Source organism: Saccopteryx leptura, chromosome 8, assembly GCF_036850995.1.
Source record: "Saccopteryx leptura isolate mSacLep1 chromosome 8, mSacLep1_pri_phased_curated, whole genome shotgun sequence".
Classification (NCBI taxonomy): domain Eukaryota; kingdom Metazoa; phylum Chordata; class Mammalia; order Chiroptera; family Emballonuridae; genus Saccopteryx; species Saccopteryx leptura.
Genome location: NC_089510.1, coordinates 31,608,226 through 31,629,696, shown reverse-complemented (window position 1 = coordinate 31,629,696; position 21,471 = coordinate 31,608,226). Strand labels below are relative to the sequence as shown.

At 36.1% G+C, this 21,471-nt stretch overlaps 1 protein-coding gene across 1 annotated transcript in view; it reads right to left on the bottom strand.

Moving 5' to 3' along the window:
• ZPLD1 (zona pellucida like domain containing 1) overlaps positions 1–17,201 on the bottom strand; it is a 46,650-nt gene extending 29,449 nt beyond the window's left edge. Inside the window, exons 1-2 of the mRNA XM_066347571.1 lie at positions 17,090–17,201; positions 1,693–1,913 (exon numbers count right to left, since the gene is read on the bottom strand). Of these exons, the coding sequence (XP_066203668.1) occupies positions 1,693–1,913; positions 17,090–17,195 (327 nt within the window). The 5' untranslated portion in view covers positions 17,196–17,201. The remainder of the gene's footprint in view (positions 1–1,692; positions 1,914–17,089) is intronic.
• Positions 17,202–21,471: the final 4,270 nt, after the last annotated feature.

Genomic DNA, 21,471 nt, shown 5'->3' with positions numbered 1-21,471 from the left:
TTATCTAGCTAGTTCACGAACAGAGCCAGAATCATTATAAATGAAAATGTTTTGATGCTAATTCAAGATTTAGTAGTGTACTTAATTTTTCCCATGTAATATTATCCTTGGAACAGACTCCAAAGTGGGTGACATCAAAGACAAAATTGGAAAATAAGCAGTTCTTTCTCTCATCTCACCACTTACCTGACAGACACACCAATTCTGTCGGTGAAGCATGCACACACACAACACACACACACACACACACCAATGTTTACACTGAATCATTTTACTTTACAAAAAGTAAAAAGCGCGCGTACACACACACACACACACACACACACACACACACACACACACAAGCTTTGCCTGCACTCTACTTGAGGCAGCAGAGCAAGAATTAAACTCAGAGAAGTTAGCTTGGTGAGGGACAGGATTTGGGGAATGGTGGGAGTAGAGGAAGTGCTGCCTTTCTCCACAAAGAAACAAGGACATGCAATAATCAACCTATATTGCTGCCCCTTAGGCCGACTTCATAACTTCTCTGCACAGAACTCAGAGAGATGAATAAACGTTTTTAATAAAGAGTCAACAATACTCAAGCTGCAGGCTTGGAATGGTTATGGGCACAATATTCTAACTGGCCGCTGAGAAGAGATAAAGAAATCTTTTACCTGTTACCTCTCTCTGTTATCAAGTCTTAAAAACTCTGTCCTTGAAATAAGCAAGTCTTCCCCCTTAATCCAAAACAATAGTTTATGAAGAGGAAAAGCCTTTTTTTTTTTTTTCCTTTTTCACTCGGTTAAGTGGTCCTGCTCACTGTAGCTCCTTTTTGTCTTTGCTGGATTTGTCAATAAGATTACATTTAAACAAGCAAAATGAAAACACAGTACTAAATGAATTTCAGTGTAACACTCCCAAATTCGTAATTTTTTTTTTTATTTTCAATTAATTTTAACTCCCAGGAAAATCAGTAGCTTATTCGATTCTATTTTTGGTGTTCAGTGTGTGAATAAGTAAACAAATCACACGGACTAGTAGTTTTCAATCAGGATAGAAATATTTCAAGTGATGTTTCAATATTGTCAATGACTGGCGAGAGTGTTCCTGGGATCTCCTGGGTAAGATTGGAAACGATAAGCATTTTGAAATTCAAAGGACAGTCCCACATGATGAAGAATTTCACACCGGATATGCTGACTGCCCTCTTTTACAAAACACTGGTGTGAATTATTCAATGTTAAACATAAGACCTCGACAAGTCTAAGTTTCTCGTTTTATATGTCATCTTTCTTTCTGCATGAGGTCACTAGGAAGCAATAGGCCAAGTGATTCATTGCCAAACTCACTGGAACAAACAATTTTGTATGATAAGATACTTCCATAAAAAGCATGAGGAACATAGCTAATGACAAACTGTAAGGAAATATTCATCAATGTCACTCACACAAAATAATGTTGCTTAGAGAAGCACAGCCCATCTCCAGCCCGTCAACTGCCCAGCTACAATAAAGAAAACCTTTTTTGGAAAATAAAATTGTATGTTTGGGAGCAGAATCCTCACGCAGCAAAGGAAAGTGATTTGTTCAGTCCTATTGGAATTTTTTTCTTGAAAGATAGATTGAACTTCTGGTTATTTCATGAAATAGGTAGTTTTTTTTTCTTTAGTTATGATGCCAAACCTAGCGCACTATTTCACAGGAATCTTACCACTAAGTTATTGCCACAGCCCTCCAAGGTGCTGAGATTGATGATGAAAATAACCACCGCGGGAAAGGTGTTGTTATTGATGAACCCCCTGCAGTGGGAATCCCCATGTCTTCCATTCAGAGCTAGATCAGTTTCCGAATAACCGGAAAAAAGTACTGTACAAAAATTAATCTTCATTGTAATGGCCTGCACCCCACAGTAGACACTGATGTCTCTTTCAGCTGAAATAAAAATACATAAAAAAAAACATAAGTCACAAAAGCACAGTAGTGGATACAAGAATAACTTTAACATCCCCTGATGTATTTATTTGCCCCTTCAATCTGCTTAACTGACTCTTATATTTGAATACACCATAACCCAATGTGAAAAGTATGTTTAAAAGTAGCCAGGAAAAATAGTATTTGATTTAGTTATTTGGGGAGTGATCCTTAAATATAGAGATTATAGTTCATCTCTCTTTCCTTATATAGTAGACACACATTAATTGTTGTTTGAGTATCATCAAATCATTAGGGAAGTGAGTAGAAAAAATCAGGTAACTGAGGAAATTCAGAACTAAAATAACAAAATTATCTAGATCTGTCTAGAGTAGTGAGGCTCACCACAAATGACACATATGAATGTGGATCGCTTTGCTATTTTGTAACCTCTCTTATCCAGAATGCAGAAACAAAAGCTATCCATTAGAATTCTATTTTATTTTACCTATGTTAAATCACACTAGAAAAAGAAAATGAAAAATATTGTGCGGATACTGCAAAGAAAAACGCATAACCCACTCCAAGAAAAGTTTGCCAATCACTGTGCCTCAATAAAAAGAACTAGGTATGGAATTGTGAAACACAATCAGCACAGTTTTCCATGACTATGGATTGACAGTGATGGGATCCATTCTAGGTCTGTAGAGGTGAGTGTGAGCGCACACACACACATATACACACATACACACATACAAGCTTTTCATATCTTTATTTAGTTATTTCTTTACATGTAATAAAAAAAAAGATATGTAGAAAATTGGAAAGTTGCCTGCTAGGTAACATGCCTGAGACAGAACTTTTACTTTTATTGGTTTTGGTAACTGTTAAAAGATGAATTGTACCCCTTCTTCAGAATAAAATAAATAAATAAAAAGATACAATGATGTCCGAAAGCAAAGTACCTCAGATTGTGACTTTATCTGGAAATAGTATTATTCAAATGTAATTAGTTTAGCTGAGGTAGGGTAGGTCTCTAATCCAATATGACTGCTGTCCTAAGGAATGCTATGTGAAGAGACAGAAAAACAGAGAGAATGTCATGTGAAGACAGAGAACGAAAGTGATACATCTATAAGCCAAGTAATGCTAAAGATTGTCAGCAAACTCCATCGGAGGCTAAGAAGAGGCAAGGAAGGATTCTTCCTAGAGCCTCCCAGAGGCATAGCGTCGGGATTTTGGACTTCTGACTTCCAGAATTGAAAGACAATGAATTTCCAATGTTTTAAACATAGTGCAATCAATAGGTCAACTATTATGGAGATGTTTACCTGAAACCTATGTACTTTTATTAATCAAAATCACTCCATTAAATTTCATTTTAAAAGAGATTTTTAAATTAAATTACCCTGTTGTGGCACTTGATTATGGCAGCCCAAAAAAATTAATGCAGTAAGCTTCTTACTTTTTTAACTGTAGTTTTACCATTTTGATAAAGAATCTGAAGCACGCATCAAGTTTTCAGACTGTGGACACAAAACATAATCTGGGTAGGCTATTTAGACATATGCACTTGATTGTTCAAAAATAAAAAGGATAAACAAACAAATTAGTAGATATTTTTGTCAATGATAGCGTATTCACCTAGGTAAATGGAATTCTGGGATTTTTGGTATTGAATTAATTTTCTTAAATACTTCAGTTCTGATATAAAGTTGAAGGAAGTGTTCAAGGGCATATTTCGTTGGAGTATTCTCTACACACTTTCTGCTAGCGAAGTGAATCATACTTTCAGGATCTGAGTAAGTCAATAAAAAAATGTATCTGTTTGGTTATGATTTTAAAGTCATTATCAAGCAAAAAAAAATTTCATGACCAAAAGAGAATATTAAGCTAGTTATTACAGAAAACTTCAAGCAATATTCCCACTGGGGATAGAAAACTAAAATGAATTTATTATGAATTACACTTTACTAACACAGAAAATAATAAATTCCACTCTCAGTTGGGAGGGTATCTCTATTAGCCTTCAGAAGCATTAACTGTTTAAATGCAACCTTGACTTTAAAATAATGCTCTTTACTAACAGAACAGAGTTCATTTTAACAATGGTTTATTGAGTGACTACATACTTCAAAATGCACCTTAAACCTATTTATTTGTCTCCATTGTCATCAAAGTGTGCCAGTGGGTGTTTAATTAATTAATTATCAATTAATCACATGCAGTTCCAAAGCAACACACTACACTGTAGGTTTACAAAGTAGTGGCCTTTGTTGTCAAGTAGTTTGTAGTCTGTAAGCGGAGATAGACATGGTCCACATTTTCAAATGGATTGGGCGGAGACCTATGGGATTGTGTAAAAAGTGAACCTCACCCAGACCAGCTGGTTAGGAATAGCTTCCTAGAGAAGATAGCATTGAGCTGAATTTTGAAGTATCAATACCAATCAGTTACATAAAGTGAAATTTTTATAACATGGAAGGGACAACATAAATAATAACACAGCGTGAAAAAATGCTCAGACTAGTGGAGAGCTGGACAGTTCCCTTTTCATTATAATTTAAAATGGGAAGAACAAGTGTCTGGAAATGACAACAAGTGGCAAGCACACAGGCAAGATCACAGAAGAGCTTCGTGTGTAAAATAGTCTCAGTAAAGTAACAAAATGTCTGCCTTAATGTCACACTAAATTCTCAGCTACTAGAAAGTTCACTAATAACTCTCTTTATGTCCAGTGAAATAGAAAAAAAGTATCATTGGTATGTCATTAATGTATCAAATGAATATATATCAATAAATATGTTACAAAAGAGAAATATCATTCTTCTTAAACTAACTGAAGACAAGCTTCTTCACTTTTATTTGAGAGGAATCAGTTGATGCTTAGAGTACCTTTACAAATGGCAGTGGTTACTTTGTTCAGATGTATAGTTCACTTATCTTTTCTGCTTTATAACTGAACACTTATAACCCCTGCAATGGAACTGAATTTGCTACAAGCTGATCCTACTTAGAGATGTGACAACAAACTAAAGGCTTTTTGCAGTATAAGAAAAGAGACCTGTTCAAATCCAAGCTAACTCCTTTTTCTAAAGACTTTTTACTGTCCCTTCCAAGGAACACATTTTTTTTTCCTGGATGTAGATACTAAAGACATCCATTCAGCACAATTTTTCCATTTGTGAGTCTCTGAAGGGGGTAAAATGTTTCTTCAAGTTGCCAATGGGAAATTTCTGTCAAAAGTAGAGAATTTTTTTAAAGATACTGAATAATAGTTGCTCTCAATAACTAAATTTTTGAGTCCTCTTATTGTTCAATCCCTGTCCTGAATTCTGAATTTTTTTGGGACAATACTCAAGCATTAAACAATCCAATCAGTACAAGCTAATAATAACAACAAAATGTTATTTTTAGTGTTTTTTGTTCAAAGGTACCAAGTATGTTTAAGATGGCAGACTTGCTTACAGAGTTTAATGTGTTATTACGTTGCCAAAATGGCACTTTTTTTCTCAATATTTTAACCAAGCCAACCTTTTCACAAAAATTTAAAAATATAGCATTCAATCAAATTCAGGTTAAAATAAAGAAATGTTCTGTGCTTCTCTCACCTATCAATCAGACAATGAGCTTGTCTCAGATTTTCTAAAATTATCAAATTTTAAATATCCCATCACATTGTCAACCATCTATTTTTGTATAAAAATATGACCTGATTTGGGGCTCATAAAATATGGTTGCACATCAACAGGAGAAGAGAGGAGATAGAGCCAGTTCTTAAAAACTTTCCCTCTACTTCTTTATCCACAATAAAGTTCCACTTTTAGAACACCTAATTACACTTTTCCCTTTAGACATAATTACTGAGCTATTTGCAGTATATCAGTCATATAGCCAGCAAGTATATGTAACTTTCTTCTTTTTCTCAACAACGGGATAATCGACTGATTTAAAACTAACGGCATCTACAGGAGGTTAAGTATTCCTAGCCTGTGGTAGATGGGGTGATTTTCATCACATGTCAATATTGTTAAGTTTGAGAACATTTTATTTTACTGGTGTCAGAATATTTAACATTTTTTCTTATTACCTGGAGTAATAAGAGCACAGATAAATGCAATTATTTAAATAATTTGCACACATATATTCTGCAATAGAAATGAGCATGGCAACACCTCCAAATTGTGCTATTGGCTTGCGCTTGGCACTGAAATGCAGTGGCTCAAAAATGTTTCTTGACCAATTCTATAAAAAAGTAAACCTGTATGAAAAGCAATTCTGGGGATAAGTGTATAATGTAAAAAAAAAGAAAAAGAATGAGGTATATAGAACCAGAAGTTGAAAACACAAAATCAGTGTCATCAAATTTCTACAAGCTAGAAGCTATTCTATTTATTTTCAATATCTAAATTATACACTACTTCATCTCAACATCAAATTTAAAGTATTTGTTGTATATATATATATTATGTATGAGTCTCTGTGATAAACACTGAAGATAAAGACATTAACAAGACTCCTATATTTCAAGGAGCTTATGGTTGAGTAGAGGAGACAGAAGAAAATCAGACCACTATAATATAGCCTGATAATGATATAAGAGAGAGTTGTATACCATCTTATATTCAGCCATGTCTTGGTAGGGCAGAGGTGTTTGGAAAGAATTGTTGGGGAGATAATGAAATAGTTCTAACTGGCTAAATTTTCTAAAGAATTGAATAAATGCTGCCATGAAGAGAAAGGAATGTCAAACTGACCCTCAGGTTTGCAGCTTTAGTGATTGAGGGGCTTATTTTCTGAAATAAGGAATATAGGAAGGAAAAGATAAGCTCAGTGTTTGAAAGGCTGAGGTACATATGGGAACATTCAAGCTAAAGATACTGCAGGTAGTTGAAAATATTAGTCGAATATTTGGAGGATAGAAAATAGTAAAAATATAAATTTGAAAATCACCAAATATTGAACACGTCAATAATAAACAACAATGATAGATGAGCTACTCATGGGAGTATTCAGATAAGAAAAGAAATAGGCTGAGAACAACAACAACAAAAAAAAACTAATATCAACGTTGTCCTATAATATTACTTTTTCTCATTTCCCCAATAAAATATAATTATTCTTCTGTGTTCTTTCCCTCACCACTTTAGCTGTAAGTCTACAATATTGCTTACATTATATCTAGGATGGATATTTACTTTCTCACTAAATTATGAACACATTGAAAGCTCTGGGTTTTCCCAGAGCACCTTAGAAATGCACAGCAAATGTTTATTAAAATATACTTGATTCAATTCTTTCACAAAAAGCACACATGGTTTTCAACTTTGTAATATTAAGTTCTAAGATTCACAGACAAAACAAAATATGTGCACAGTTAATAGAGATTTGTTTAAACTTTTCATCCAGAATTTGCATTTTCTATCTGTATTTTGCCAACTGCCCGAGATGATTCTTATTTTCCAAGTTTTAATCCAAATCCTTAATGTCAGATATTTTCTGACTACTAATTAAGAAAATTCAACCCATTAAGTAATGTGAATATAATGGGTTTTTATTTTTTGTTTAGGTATTTAACTTTTTTAAATGCATTATTCTTGGTGACCAATTATCATTTCACATTAATAGTGATGGATTTGCTGATCCCTGTTGTCATTAACAGCAAGAAAAATGCATGAGAGCCCCTGAGGTTGGCAGAAGCACAGTGGCTATGTGGTGACACAAAGCTAGTAAAGCGTCACGAGTGCCATGTCTAACCAGCACTTAGTACACTTGACTGTGCATATGTATTACTAGAGAATTTTATTAAAATGTGAATTCTGATTCAGTACATCTGCGTAGGGCTTGGTTTGTGCATTCCTCACAGACTCCCAGGTGATGCTAATGCTGTAACTCTTATTTAAGAGTTGAGTTTGTTAATCACAACTATATATTTTGACTTAGCAGAAGACACCCTTAGGTAGATTCTGTCTAGTGATATTAAATACTCCCACTAAATATCTAGAGGTATGATTCACATGCTTACAAGAGGGAGAGCTCTGTATAAATAAAGGCCAGGGGAAAGAGAGAGAGAGGGAGGTAGAGAATAAATAAATCATGAAGAGGATGGATGTGTTTTGTCTGACTTCCTTTCCTTGTCTGAGGAACTAACTGGTTTCGAATCTCTATGAAAAATGATTTATGAAAAATTTTGTGAAACTCAGCTCAAATAAGTCCATTCTAGTACTCAAGCGGCAATGTGTAAAACACGGGAATAGGATTTTTCTTCTTATACCACCACCTCCACCCCATTCCACAAACCACAACAGTTTAATGATTGAAGGAACAAGACAGTCCACCTCAAATGGCAGCAGCGATGCCCTGGGCGCTCTCTGAAACTGTGGATGGAGACATGGGGAGCGAATGGGTAAGTCTATTGTGAACGGATGGGGGCTCTGGGCAGTTCAATGTAGGTATTCCCATGAATGTGATTACACCTGCATCCATGGTTTATCCCTTAAAAGTAATATTGGTTTAAAATTGAAAGTATGAGCCAAAATATCTTCACTATAATAGGAAGAGCCTTTTCTGTATGCTGAAGAGTGCACTGCTTTATAGTACCATAGAAACCTCACCTAGAAATAATTTATTTCCTAGTAGATACTCCAAAACTAATTTATACCATTTTAAGCAGATTATAAGAGTAATTTATATATCATTTCCATTTCTGTCTCTGTAAAATAAGAGCAGCAGTATTTGGAATTACATAAACAGAATTGCTTAAAGAACAGATGTTATATATACTGCTTCAACTCACTTTTCCAAGTTAATTTTCCTCTTAAGTTTTTATACAATATGGAGGTTTTGTTGCTAAAAGATTAAGAAGTTCCAAAGAGGTATCGATATTTCATCTATATGAAATGCCGGCAGCTGATGAAGAACTTAAAGTGGATTAGAAAGTCAAGTTTCCTCTCTCTATTGAGCAGGTTTCTGGCCACTTTAGTTTTTCACATCTGTTTTTTGTTAGCAAATGCAAGCCATTGTCTGCAGTGCTATAGGAGCACTGAGGCACACTGTGCAGACTTATATCAATACTGGCTTCTCTAAACTGGAGAAGTTTGGTCATATTTTTTCAAGAAGAAAAAAGCATATGGGTTTTACTTTCACAAGCAGAGAAAGTGAAATATTCATTCCATAAAGAACTTCAGTAATAAAGTAGAGAAGGGCAGGGACTCTGAATTATTCAGTCACTGAACTTGCTGACTAATTGTTCTTCTCTCCACTGCACTTTATCACTGTGGATTAATCAGGATATGATAAGCAATCGCAGCCTGGATCAGTTATTTTGCCTCATCTGGTGCAGTAATTAGAGTTACAGATACAAAGTATGAAGCAGACATCCTCTTCACAACTTGAGCACCAACACACTACGAGAGGAGGAAGGCAGGAGAGCTGTCCTATCTGATCTACACAGAGAGCCAGTGCATATTCTCTAGGACAAGTATTCCAAACCCACTCCAGCTTTGTTGTGGGCACAGAACAATGCAATGGTTAAGCAAAACCTAACACAAAAATAGATGGTTCATTTTGCTAGACCCACCCATGAATTATATTGATTAAATAGGTGATTCTCTACTTTATTTCTTTTGGAACACCAGTGATCATTTAAATATTTTCCTTGTGATGAGAACATTTAAGGGACTACTGTCTTAACAATTTTCAAATATACCATAAAGCAGTGTTAGATATTATCACCATGTTGTACATTTTATCCACAGAACATATTTATTGTATAACTGTAAGTTTGTACTTTTTAATCACTTTTATCCAATTCTTACAGTTTCCTCTCCCATCTCTCATAACCACAAATCTGATTTCTTTTTCCATGAATTTCTTTTCTTTTCTTTTTTTTTTTTGCTTTGCTTGTTGGTTAAGTTTTAAGATTCCACACATAAATGAGATCATATAGTATTTACCTCCTGTTTGTTTGTCTTTCTCTGTCTGACTTGTTTCTCTAAGCATAATGCCCTCAAAGTTCATTTATGTAATTTCAAATGGGAGGATTTTCTTTTTTATATAGCTAAATAATATTTCATTGTATGTATGTGATGTATGTGTATGTGATATTTATATCACAACTTCTTTATTTATTCATCTGTTCATCCACACTTAGATTGTTTCCATGTCTTGGTTATTTTAAGTAATGTGGCAATGAACATGGGGGTGGAGATATCTCTTTGACATAGGGATTTTGTTTCCTTCAAATATATACCTAGAAGTGAAATTGCTATATAATATAGTGGTTCTATTTTTTAAAATATTTTGAGGAAACTCCATATTGTTTTCCACAGCAGTTGCACCAGTTTATATTCCCAGTAACAGTGCACAAGGGTTCTTCTCTTTTCCTTACATCCTTGTAAGCATTTACTATCTCTTGTCTTTTTGGTGACAGCCATGCTAATAGGTATAAAATGGTATTTCATTGTGGGTTTGATTTTCATTTTCCTGATAATTAGTGATGCTGAACACATCTTCATATACCTGGTCACATCTATGTCTTCCTTTTTTTATTTTATAAATTTTTATTAATTTTAATGGGGTGACATCAATAAATCAGGGTACATATGTTCAAAGAAAACATCTCCAGGTTATCTTGTCATTCAATTATCTTGCATACCCATCACCCAAAGTCAGATTGTCCTCCATCACCTTCTATCTGGTTTTCTTTGTGCCCCTCCCCTTCCCCTTCCCCTCTCCCTCCCTTTTCTCCCCCCCTTCATAACCACCACACTCTTGCCCATGTCTCTTAGACTCATTTTTATGTCCCACCTATGTATGGAATCATGCAGTTCTTAGTTTTTTCTGATTTACTTATTTCACTCCGTATAATGTTATCAAGATCCAACCATTTTGTTGTAAATGACTCCATGTTCATTGTAGCATTGTTCACAGTGGCTAAGACATGGAAACAACCAAAAAGCCTTTCAATAGATGACTGGATAAAGAAGATGTGGCACATATACACGATGTCTTCTTTTTTTAAAAAGAAATGTCTATTCAGGTTTTTGGCCCATTTTTAATTAAAATATTTGGTTATTTGTTTACATCATTGTTTAAACTTTAGTACTCAAAGTTCACTTTTAGGCATCATGGTTTGATGGAAAAGGTCCTAGTTTATTGTCTGTTTGTTTGTTTTTATCTGTCAAGTACTAATTTGTCAGCATTAGACAAACTCTATTCTTTAATTTTCTCATTATAAAAAAAGTAAAATATGGTTTTGCCTTCCTGAGATTCCCTCCTTAATTTCAAATGTATAAAAGTAGCTGCAAAACTATTATTCTCTGAAGTATTTCAGATATTGCTCCCTTGCATTTGTCATTAGTTTGCATCAAATACAATGTTACAAAACCTTTTTTTTCTTCTTCTTTTTTTTATTCTGTGAAAGGAGAGGAGGCGAAAAGACAGACTTCACATGTACCCAGATGTGGATCCACCCAGCAAGCCCACAAGGTAGAGGTACTCTGCACATCTGGGGCATTGCTCCACTGCTCAGCAGCCGAGTTCTTCTTGGCACCTGAGGCGGAGGCCATGGAGCCATCCTCAGCGCCCAAGTCAACTCGCTCCAATCAAGCCATGGCTGAAGGAGGAAGAGAGAGACACAGAGAGAAGGAAGAGGGGGAGGGGTGGAGAAGCAAATGGTCACTTCTCCTGAGTGCCCTGACCAGGAATTGAACCCAGGACATCCACATGCCAGGCTGACTCTCTACCACTTAGATAACCAGCTAGAAAATTTTCAAAGAGAAAATAATATTGTTTGTTTGTTATAAGAAATAAAAAAGAGAATTATGTAATGTGGAATATCAATATATGAAACCTACTGTTTTCTACTTTATTAATAATTTTTAAATAGAATACAAAATGATAAGGTATGTAACTTAACTGACTTACATTCAGTTTCCCATGATTCATTCGTTCACCATAAAACAGTGTCAAGCCACAAAGTTTCTGGTCCATAAACCTAATCTCGCCTTGATTGTGCATTTATCATTAGAGGTCTGAAAGTATAAGCTAACCCTTATAAACTATCATCTTCCTCTCAAAAGGGGCTAGTCCCAGAAGGTACTTCTCACAGAGGTCAAATGCATATATCTCTATGTTTCACTCTGGCCAAATAATTCCTTAGTATTCAAATATTCAACTGTAGTTTCAGTTTTGTTCTGGGCAGAGCACAATTATAATGTTAATAGGCATGTGTCTATTCCCTGCTATAAGCTTGGAAAGCCAAGAGTTAACAACCTTAAAATTAAATGTTATCCTTTTAAATTTGAAAAGAGTAAGACTATGATGTTTCCCTTGGTGCCAGAATAAATGCCATGAAAATTAAAGAAAATAATTCTAATGTCATGAAACACAAAGGCCAGATAGGGTGAGATGATTACTCTCATCATTATCAACATTACTTTGCATTTAGATAGCCCCTCTCCTTTGCCATACTTATTCTCATTCTAGCCCATTGCTTAGTTTCTGAGCAGCTTGTGAAGCTGCTGATGACATCAATGGTGCTCCTGATATAGAAGGGGAGAGTGAGCAATTAACCTTTAGGCTTTATTTGCTCACTCTAGTCTTCTTTTTTTATGATAGAGACAGAGAGAGAAACAGAGAGAGAGGGACAGATAGGAACAGACAAGAAGGGAAAGAGATGAGAAGCATCAATTCTTCGTTGTGGCACTTTAGTTGTTCATTGATTGCTTTCTCATATGTGCCTTGACTGGGGGGGGGGCTATAGTAGACCGAGTGACCTTTTGCTCAAGCCGGCGACCTTGGGCTCCAGCTGGTGAGCCTTGCTCAAACCAGATGAGCCCATGCTCAAACTGGCAACCTCAAGGTTTCAAACCTGGGTCCTCTGTGTTCCAGTCCAATGCTCTATCCACTGTGCTACTGCCTGGTCAGGCTGGTATTCTTTTGTAAACATTCTAAAAAAATAGACTTACTTGAAAAGAAAACTTAAAGCTTCCCCTTGAAATTATGACTTATCTGGATTTCAAAAATTTTTAAATAGAAATTTTAAATTGTAACTGTATGTGTGTATGTATGTGTGTGTGTGTGTGTGTGTGTGTGTGTGTGTGTAGATTTAGAAAGATTGGGTATTTGTTGTCTAAGCCAAGCTGGATGGTACTAAAAGAGGTAAGACATATAAAGACAAATACAAATTAAAAGTAAGAGGCTTAATTCTTCTTGTTGAAAAGAAAGGAAAAGACTTCTTCCTCCTCCTCTTAGATCATTTATATCAGAAAATTTGTAATTGTAAGTACTTTTTTCTCTCCTTGAAATGCATATAAATCTTGTGGAAACTTAGACAGGTTTTTTGTCAGCTCTACGACCTAGAAATGTTTTTTTCAAGGACCTGGGAAATATCTCTGAAAATGTAAACCTGAAGGAAGAACGCACCCCCGTGGGAGGGTGGGAGCCTGCCTGCAGTGGGATCCTGGCTCCAATTTGCAAAAGTACCTCCTTTCATAAAGATATAAAAATATTATTTTTCCTTTGGATAAAGGCAATATGCTAATGCAATTACCAAGTAATTTTAGGATAAACTCTATGTGACAAATGGTTCTGTCAAGTCCTCTTACTTCAGGACTAGTTATTGTTTATCCTGAAACCATATCCATAATGGGTTGCATGTGCTTGGCTATATAAAAGAGATATCTTTCTGTATTTGCAACCTTTTAGTGGATTGCCTGTGATAAACACCACATTCCTGTTTCATGCTTACTGAATAATAAAAGTGGTTGTTTGTTGTTTTGTTTGTATTTTTCTAAAATGAGAAGCAAGGAGGATATGAGGGGGGAGGCAGACAGACAGACTCCTGCATGCATTTAACCAGGATCCACTCAGCATTCCCACCAGGGGGCAATGCTCTGCCCATCTAGGGTGTTGCTCCACTATAATCAGAGACATTCTAGCACCTGAGGCAGAGGCCATGGAGCCATCCTCAGCGACCGGGCCAACTTTGCTCCAATGGAGCCTTGGCTGTGGGAGGGGAAGAGAGAAACAGAGAGAAAGGAGAGGGGGAAGGGTGAAGAAGCAGATAGGTGCTTCTCCTGTGTGCCCTGGCCAGGAATCGAACCCGGGACTTCTACATGCCGTACCAACACTGTACCGCTGAGCCAATCAGCCAGGGCCTAAGAGTGTTTATACATCTACTGTCTTTGTGGAGAGGATTTCTGGATTGGGAGATTTTGTTTTTAATTAAGTTTTCCCTACACATGATTGTACTTTTAATTGGAATAATGGACTCAAGAAAATATGTCTGTTGCCCTTAACCAGAAATGTATATTTGACTCATCTGCAAGTTTTAAAATACAGATTCCCAGCACCATATTCAGAGATTCTGCTACCATATATTTGGGATGAACTTGTGGACTCTACACTTTAGCAACTAGCCCAGGTGATTTTGGTGCAAGTGGGCAGGGGGCACCAGTGTAAATGAATGTTATAACATAATATTAAAAATTTACCACATAAAAAATTGCATTTTTTTTTCCTGTCCTAGTCACTTCTTGGCTCATTTACATGTTTTATTTACCTTTATAGATATATAACTACAACATCAGCTAATCCTCTCTGCTAAGCAATCTTTCCACATGTTGGTTTTCTTTTTCATCCATAATAGAGTAAGGCTTGACCACCCTTCCCGGGCCCCAGTCACAGCATTGGCCGCTCACTCTCAAGAGAGCATCTTCCTCCTGCTTCACTGCAGAGATGAGGACAATCGGCATCTCTCAACTTCTCTGCCTGTGCCTTTCCTTTCTTTCTCTCCTAAATCAGAGAAACAGCTACCTCTTTTTCAAGGTTAACTCCTCCACCTCTACCATAAATCTCTTTTATATTTTATTTACTCATTATCTCAATTATTTTATTATTAGTATTCCCAATCTCTGAATACTTTCTTTACTCATGTATACTCAGGTGTCTCTAGTTCTCTAATCCTAAATTCCTCTCTTCTCATTTAAATAGCTGAGTCAAGTTACTCCTCCCTTTCCTTCATCAAAGTTATCCAGCAGGGAGTCTATTTTCATACCTTCATTTTCCTGTTCCCTCATCTCTTGCTCATGTACTGCACAGGGATTCAACTCCTGTATAGCAATTTTCAGTTTCAACCTCTCTTTTCAGACCCAGCTCCATTTTTTTCTATTACTAGAAAAGTAGTAGGCTGCTACTCTGAATTCTAAAAGCACCTCAAATTCACTTTTTCCAAACCCTCATTTTCTTTCTAAAATATGAAAGTGTCCAATACTTTTGCTGTCTGCTAACAAGATCAACATCCAGTTATTGAAGTTCAAAATATTTTCTAGTCTTCTCATTTTTTCACTTCCCACGTCGAATCGGTCCTCAAGTGCTGGCGAGTCCACCACATAGTATATCTTAATAGCCTTTGCCTTTTACTGCTCCCAGTCACTGCCTTGTCGTTTCCTTCTGCTTCTAGTCTCTCCTAACATGATTTTATACCTTTCCCCACGTCTGCTTTCTAAAACAAAATACGACCTCATCAAATCCTTAAAAAGGTGTGTTTAAAAAGACTCAAAGGCCCTTCATTCCCTTGAACATTAAGACAAAACACTTTGTTACACAAATAACACACCAAGTATTCTTGCAAAATAACTGAACCTGAATTTGCTCAAACCTCTAGCTCTAATTAGTTTATAGGATATACAGAAAAAGGAGAGCATGTTAAATGACACGTCAGAGTCACAGTCAAAGTAGATCCAGAGTTCTGCAAAACAAATGACCAAATTATTTGAAGAGATAGATAGCATTTCAGAAAAGCACAGGACAAAGAGGAACTGCTATTGAAATAGATTTAAGACACTTATTAACAAATGTGGATGTTTTAGATGCTAAGTGGCTGAGTATTAGATGATATTCAGGAATTGCTGTTAAATTTATTAGATATACACATGAAGTGTAATGATTTAAGTTTTTTTATTGTATATATGATATATATGCATGCATATGAATTAATTTTAAAATATTCCATATGATTTTATTTTAAAATATTCTAGAGATGGGGTATAAGAAGGACAAAAGATAAAATTTATAAATTTTAGTAGTTGATAAAGCTGATAATATAATATAAGTGCTCTTTTTATTAATCACTACTTTTGTATACATTTGAAATTTTCCAAAATAAACAAAATGTAAACACAAACAAACAAAAAGCCCACATAATATCTGGTATTCAAAACCATTAACAACCCTGCATACCTTTTTGGACTTACCTTTAGACATTCCTTATCTTGACCTCTATATTTACCTTAATATGACAAGCGTTTGCATCTTAGCTCTGGGCTCATGAAGACATTCCTTCACACTTTGGTCTTAATTCTGGAGCAAGCTAGATTGCCATTCTGCAGGTAAACTAGAAATCTCAGACTAACTATGTAACAACCTGCCGATTGCTCTAAGCAAGTATGTTGATGGCCTGCATGCTCTGGACATGGAAGTACTGACAGATTTGAAGAATGCATAATGTGATAGAAGTTATTTCAGTTTGTATGGCAGATTTTAAAAAGAAATAGTTTCAGATTGTCTAACTTTTATTTTGAAAATAAACTTTATCTCCATATGAAATGACTAATACTTAAATGAATTGTTGAATTATTTCTCACTAAGTGCAGATTTTAAGAACCTGAGAGACATCTCTATCATTATGGTCAAAATCTTGTATCTGTCACATTGATAAGTTGCTGTGAAATTCACTTTAAAGCTGGCCTTGTACTTTAATGGTAACCAATAGTAACTTTTGAGCTCTGCGTACTATGTCACAATTATTTTCTTAAGTGCTATTCCTAAATAAGCCTATTAGCATATACAAGCAGTTTTGAGAGTCTGAATTAACTTATGAGGGAAAAAGGCATATATTAGGCAAATTTTGAATGAAATTATCCTCTCCCAATTTTATCACCCACTAGCCAATATTTTTCACATCTGTGAGCAGCCATTATAATGATATTAACTACGACGAACACTTTATATGTTAATGTGGGCATAATATACAACTCCAGAAAAAAATGTCTTTTGTTATTTGCCCTTTGTTAATATCCATTTAATATGGAGGAGTAATTGCCACATTTTTCATTTGTATTTAAATGATTTATTTTTCAAACATAATCACTCTTTTCAGATATAATTAGAGAAAAGATTAGGCTCAAACTTACCAGGAAATCTGCTGTGGAGGTTGGCATCACAGTTGTAGCCATTGAACTGAGCAGACCCTGGAAGCACTCTAATTGTTAGAACCAACAGCAGCCGTATTCGTTCCATCGCAAAACCTACAAAAGAGTTACTTATGTGGACATGCCTCTCCTTCACTCTTATTTACTGAAAAGACTGAGGCTGATTCCAACTCACTGTTGGATAGGCCAGCAGTCTACATTCATGCAGTTAAAGCTCATTAGAGGCTTAAGAATGATCAGGAATAATTAGCAGCAACAAAGCAGAAATTTTGGTGACAATATTTCAAAATTTATTTTCATTCTTGGCTTAAGTTTGCTAAGTGTGAAAAAAGCCAGGTTTTTGTCATAGTATAAGTCATAAAATCTGTAAAATTAAAATATTTTATTCTAAATGGGAAGAACTCAAACCCAATATTTAGGACAGCAGAGTTAGGCAGATGGACCAATTTGGAGACAGCACTACACTTTAAAATACCAATATACATCAAGGCAGTGAAATATAACACTCAGTAGTTGATTCTCAGAGAATCCTAATACTCTCAATGACCAAATAAGGTCAGAAAAAATTTTCACTTAACAAGGGTATTTTAGACTACTGCTAACTTCTCCAAATCAGTGGTTTGTTTATCATTTTGTCAGAAAACACAGAATAAAGCAGAAAGGAGAACACAAAAGCACTATGTGTGGATTGACACCATGGTTCCACCAGTGACTGTTTATTGATGGGTGATAAGTGATATAGACATATGAAAACCTTGAATTCTTAGAAAAAAGTAATGAAAGGTGATTTGTTAAGTTTTTTAATTTGTTTTTTCTAAATGCCTTTTTATTGGTCTGATAAAGTTATAACACCTCCCAGGAGAGTATAGTCTGTTCATGAGAAAAAAAAAATTGTGTTAGTGGTTTATGCGTAAAAAGCAAAATTAAATAAAACTGGAAATGGTTTGTGCAAATAATTTAATGTACTTCAAAAGTTTGAGGTTTAGGGGAGAAATTGATGTTTTAGATGTCCTTAAAGGTTTGCCCTTGGATAATTAATCAAGTCTTTAGCAAAAGGAAGGAAATATATCTTGCTTTTAAATCACCATTTTAGTATTACAAGTTTATGGTAAACAAAGTCATATTGGTGAGGATGTGGGAAAGGAAGGCATGAGTTTACTCTAAAAAAATAGAGCAAAAAAATATTAACTTGATAGGAGCTTCCTTCCTTCAGCATTATAACATACTGTGCAGGCACAAACCTAATGACTTTTGGGAGAATAGCCATATGTCTGCTTAGTTCTGCTCCCCCAGGAGAGTCACTAAACAACAGGCTCACGCAGGTGGCTAACCTAGACTCTTGGCTCTCTTGGCCATACCTGCACCTTCATTGTCTAGCTCAGCAAGACACTTTAGATAGATTGTCAGCCCTGCTCTTTTGGAGTCTTCGAAAGACTACCAGGAAAAATAGCAACTTTTTTTCTGAATGGTACGTTCTGTCTCACACTCAATCAGGTCAACTTTGTCACTCTTTTCTAATGATGGTGCCCTAAATTCCCTGAAGGTTTTGGAAATCTAGATCCACATTGTTGTCTTTAGAGATATCTCTTACTCTCGAGATTCACAGAGTCTGCTATTTTATTATTCTGAAATGCTTCCCAACTTTCATATTCTCTCACAGAAGAAAAAAACAACACATACTGAGTGAACACTGTACACATAGAAGGCCCTGTTTGCCAGACCACTGACTTATATTCTCTCATTCATAAACTTAATCATAGTTGGATGATGTTAGAATTATTACTACATGTAAAGAGAATAAAAATAAGTCTTAGAAATTTTAAGCAGCGGTAGAGCATCGGCCTAGCGTGCGGAGGACCCGGGTTCGATTCCCGGCCAGGGCACACAGGAGAAGCGCCCATTTGCTTCTCCACCCCTCCGCCGCGCTTTCCCCTCTGTCTCTCTCTTCCCCTCCCGCAGCCAAGGCTCCATTGGAGCAAAGATGGCCCGGGCGCTGGGGATGGCTCTGTGGCCTCTGCCTCAGGCGCTAGAGTGGCTCTGGTCGCAACATGGCGACGCCCAGGATGGGCAGAGCATCGCTCCCTGGTGGGCAGAGCATCGCCCCCTGGTGGGCGTGCCGGGTGGATCCCGGTCGGGCGCATGCGGGAGTCTGTCTGACTGTCTCTCCCTGTTTCCAGCTTCAGAAAAATGAAAAAAAAAAAAAAAAAAATTTTAAGTAAAATGGAAAAGTAGAGGAACTAAAATTCAACCTTAAATCTGTCTGATAATAAAGTTCGTTACACAAACTACATAAATATATGTTACTAAATAAATTCCATTTTTTTTCTTGGTTGTCATTTCTCATTAGTTGTTTTCTTTATATTTTTAAATGATTTACCCTTTAATAGAGCTTTCAACTGGAAGTGAATAAACAAATTCTTATATAGTAAATGTAATGTATGTAATATATTTTATAATTTGAGAAATATAGAGAAATAGAGAGAATATTATTTTTTTAAAGGGAAAGGAAGTCCTTACTGTGGAAAGAATGAGAATTATTACTGTAGACTAATCTGGGCAGATTTGTGTTTAAAATGTATAAGGAATTCAAGACATTTGAAGTAGCTCACTGACAGCTTGAGCAAGTCTTAGCTCTACCACTTCAGATGTGCTCTGAGGTCGTCCAAAAGAAGGATGCCTCTCCCTTTTAGGCAATGAACGGGACCTCCAGCACTGTCACGGAGATTGAAACCCTTAATAAACATTTAAAAAAAAAAGAAGGAAAAAAAGGTAGAAGGCAGCTTGCTTTAACAGAAAATACATTTATTTTGATATCAACAGATGTAGATAGATTCAAATGCCCCTTCAGTCATTGCCTAGATTTGTCGCTTGGAAATCAAGATGATGATCAGAACATAGCATAGTCTGGACACACAAAAGGCATGAAAATATTGGTTTCAAGGTCATCACACATTGATGTAAGTTGTTCCCGGCACAGGGGCATCCAATGGAGGGGCACAGTGACAGAGCTTGTGCTCCGTTGGGTAAGCCACACGCTCTGGAGCTGGACTGCCTTACGTGAACATGTCCTGTGGTCTAGAGGCAATCCTGGTGAGTTGAACCACAATGTTTTTTTATCTATAATGTTATCTGTACTGGTCTGTGTTTTAGTATTAAGATACAATGAGCAGGGCATTTTTAAAGACATCTACATGTATTGTACAGGTAGTATCTACATTTTGGTCTGTGTAACACTGGTAGTGCTTATGGAACTTTCAATACTTTGGGAGGCTTTTAGGGGGTGGGGAATTTTTTATATTCAATCTACATGTTAAAGCAAAATAATGAGCTGGAAAACTTCCTGTTCTCAATCCTATCTCCATCACTTCTTCAGCACATAGAAACTCTGAGCATCAACTCACAGCAGCAAACTTGGGGATACTACCTTGCCATGGTTCCTAAAGTTCTTTCCTGACATAGTATTACTTGAGATATGGAAACTATGTTGAGACTATTTACATTCCTCAGCATATAGTGTACTGTTTGCTTAGACTTCTTAGCTCCTGGACAGGTGCAGTTCTAGACATATGTACCCCAATCCTAATGTAGCTTTAAAAAAGTAGCTGACACCTGACCTGTGGTGGCACAGTGGATAAAGCGTTGACCTGGAAATGCTGAGGTCGCCGGTTCGAAACCCTGGGCTTGCCTGGTCAAGGCACATATGGGAGTTGATGCTTCCAGCTCCTCCCCCCTGTCTCTCTCTCCTCTCTCTCTCTCAATCTCCCTCTCTTTCTCCTCTCAAAAAAAAAAAAGTAGCTGAGTTTCAGGTTACAAGGTAGATTTCTGTCGTCTGCTGTGGGGTGACCTGACCTGCCTGCTGTCCCACGGTGACTCCAGCAACCTCTACTGAGAGCACCCACCGAAGCAGAAGCGTTTCTCACCTTCTCCACCGTAAGTAAGTGCAGAAACCGACACTCGACTTTGGTACCAACAGTGAGGTACAAGACTGCCTAATACAGCCAAATCACAAAATATTAATAATAATTAGATAATGACCTTTAAGATATGTGTGGAAAAGGTTTTTGTACACGATTCTTAATTTAGAACTGTCATAAATTTAAATTGATGAGGATAGGGAGGAGGAGGATTCCATACACCAAGTTGAATTTTAAGAAATTCCAAAGTGTTGATTTAAAAAAAGTCATGTGCATCTCTTAAACTGGTACTAATAAGTTCTGTGTTTTCTACTTAGAAACGTGAAGGAATTTTCTGTCAAATATCTCAGTATTTCTCATATTAAATATTATTTTTATAGTAACTTTTTCAAAATATTAATTTCTAATTTATTTGTTTAAGATTGAACTTGGAGTCAGAAAAATACAATT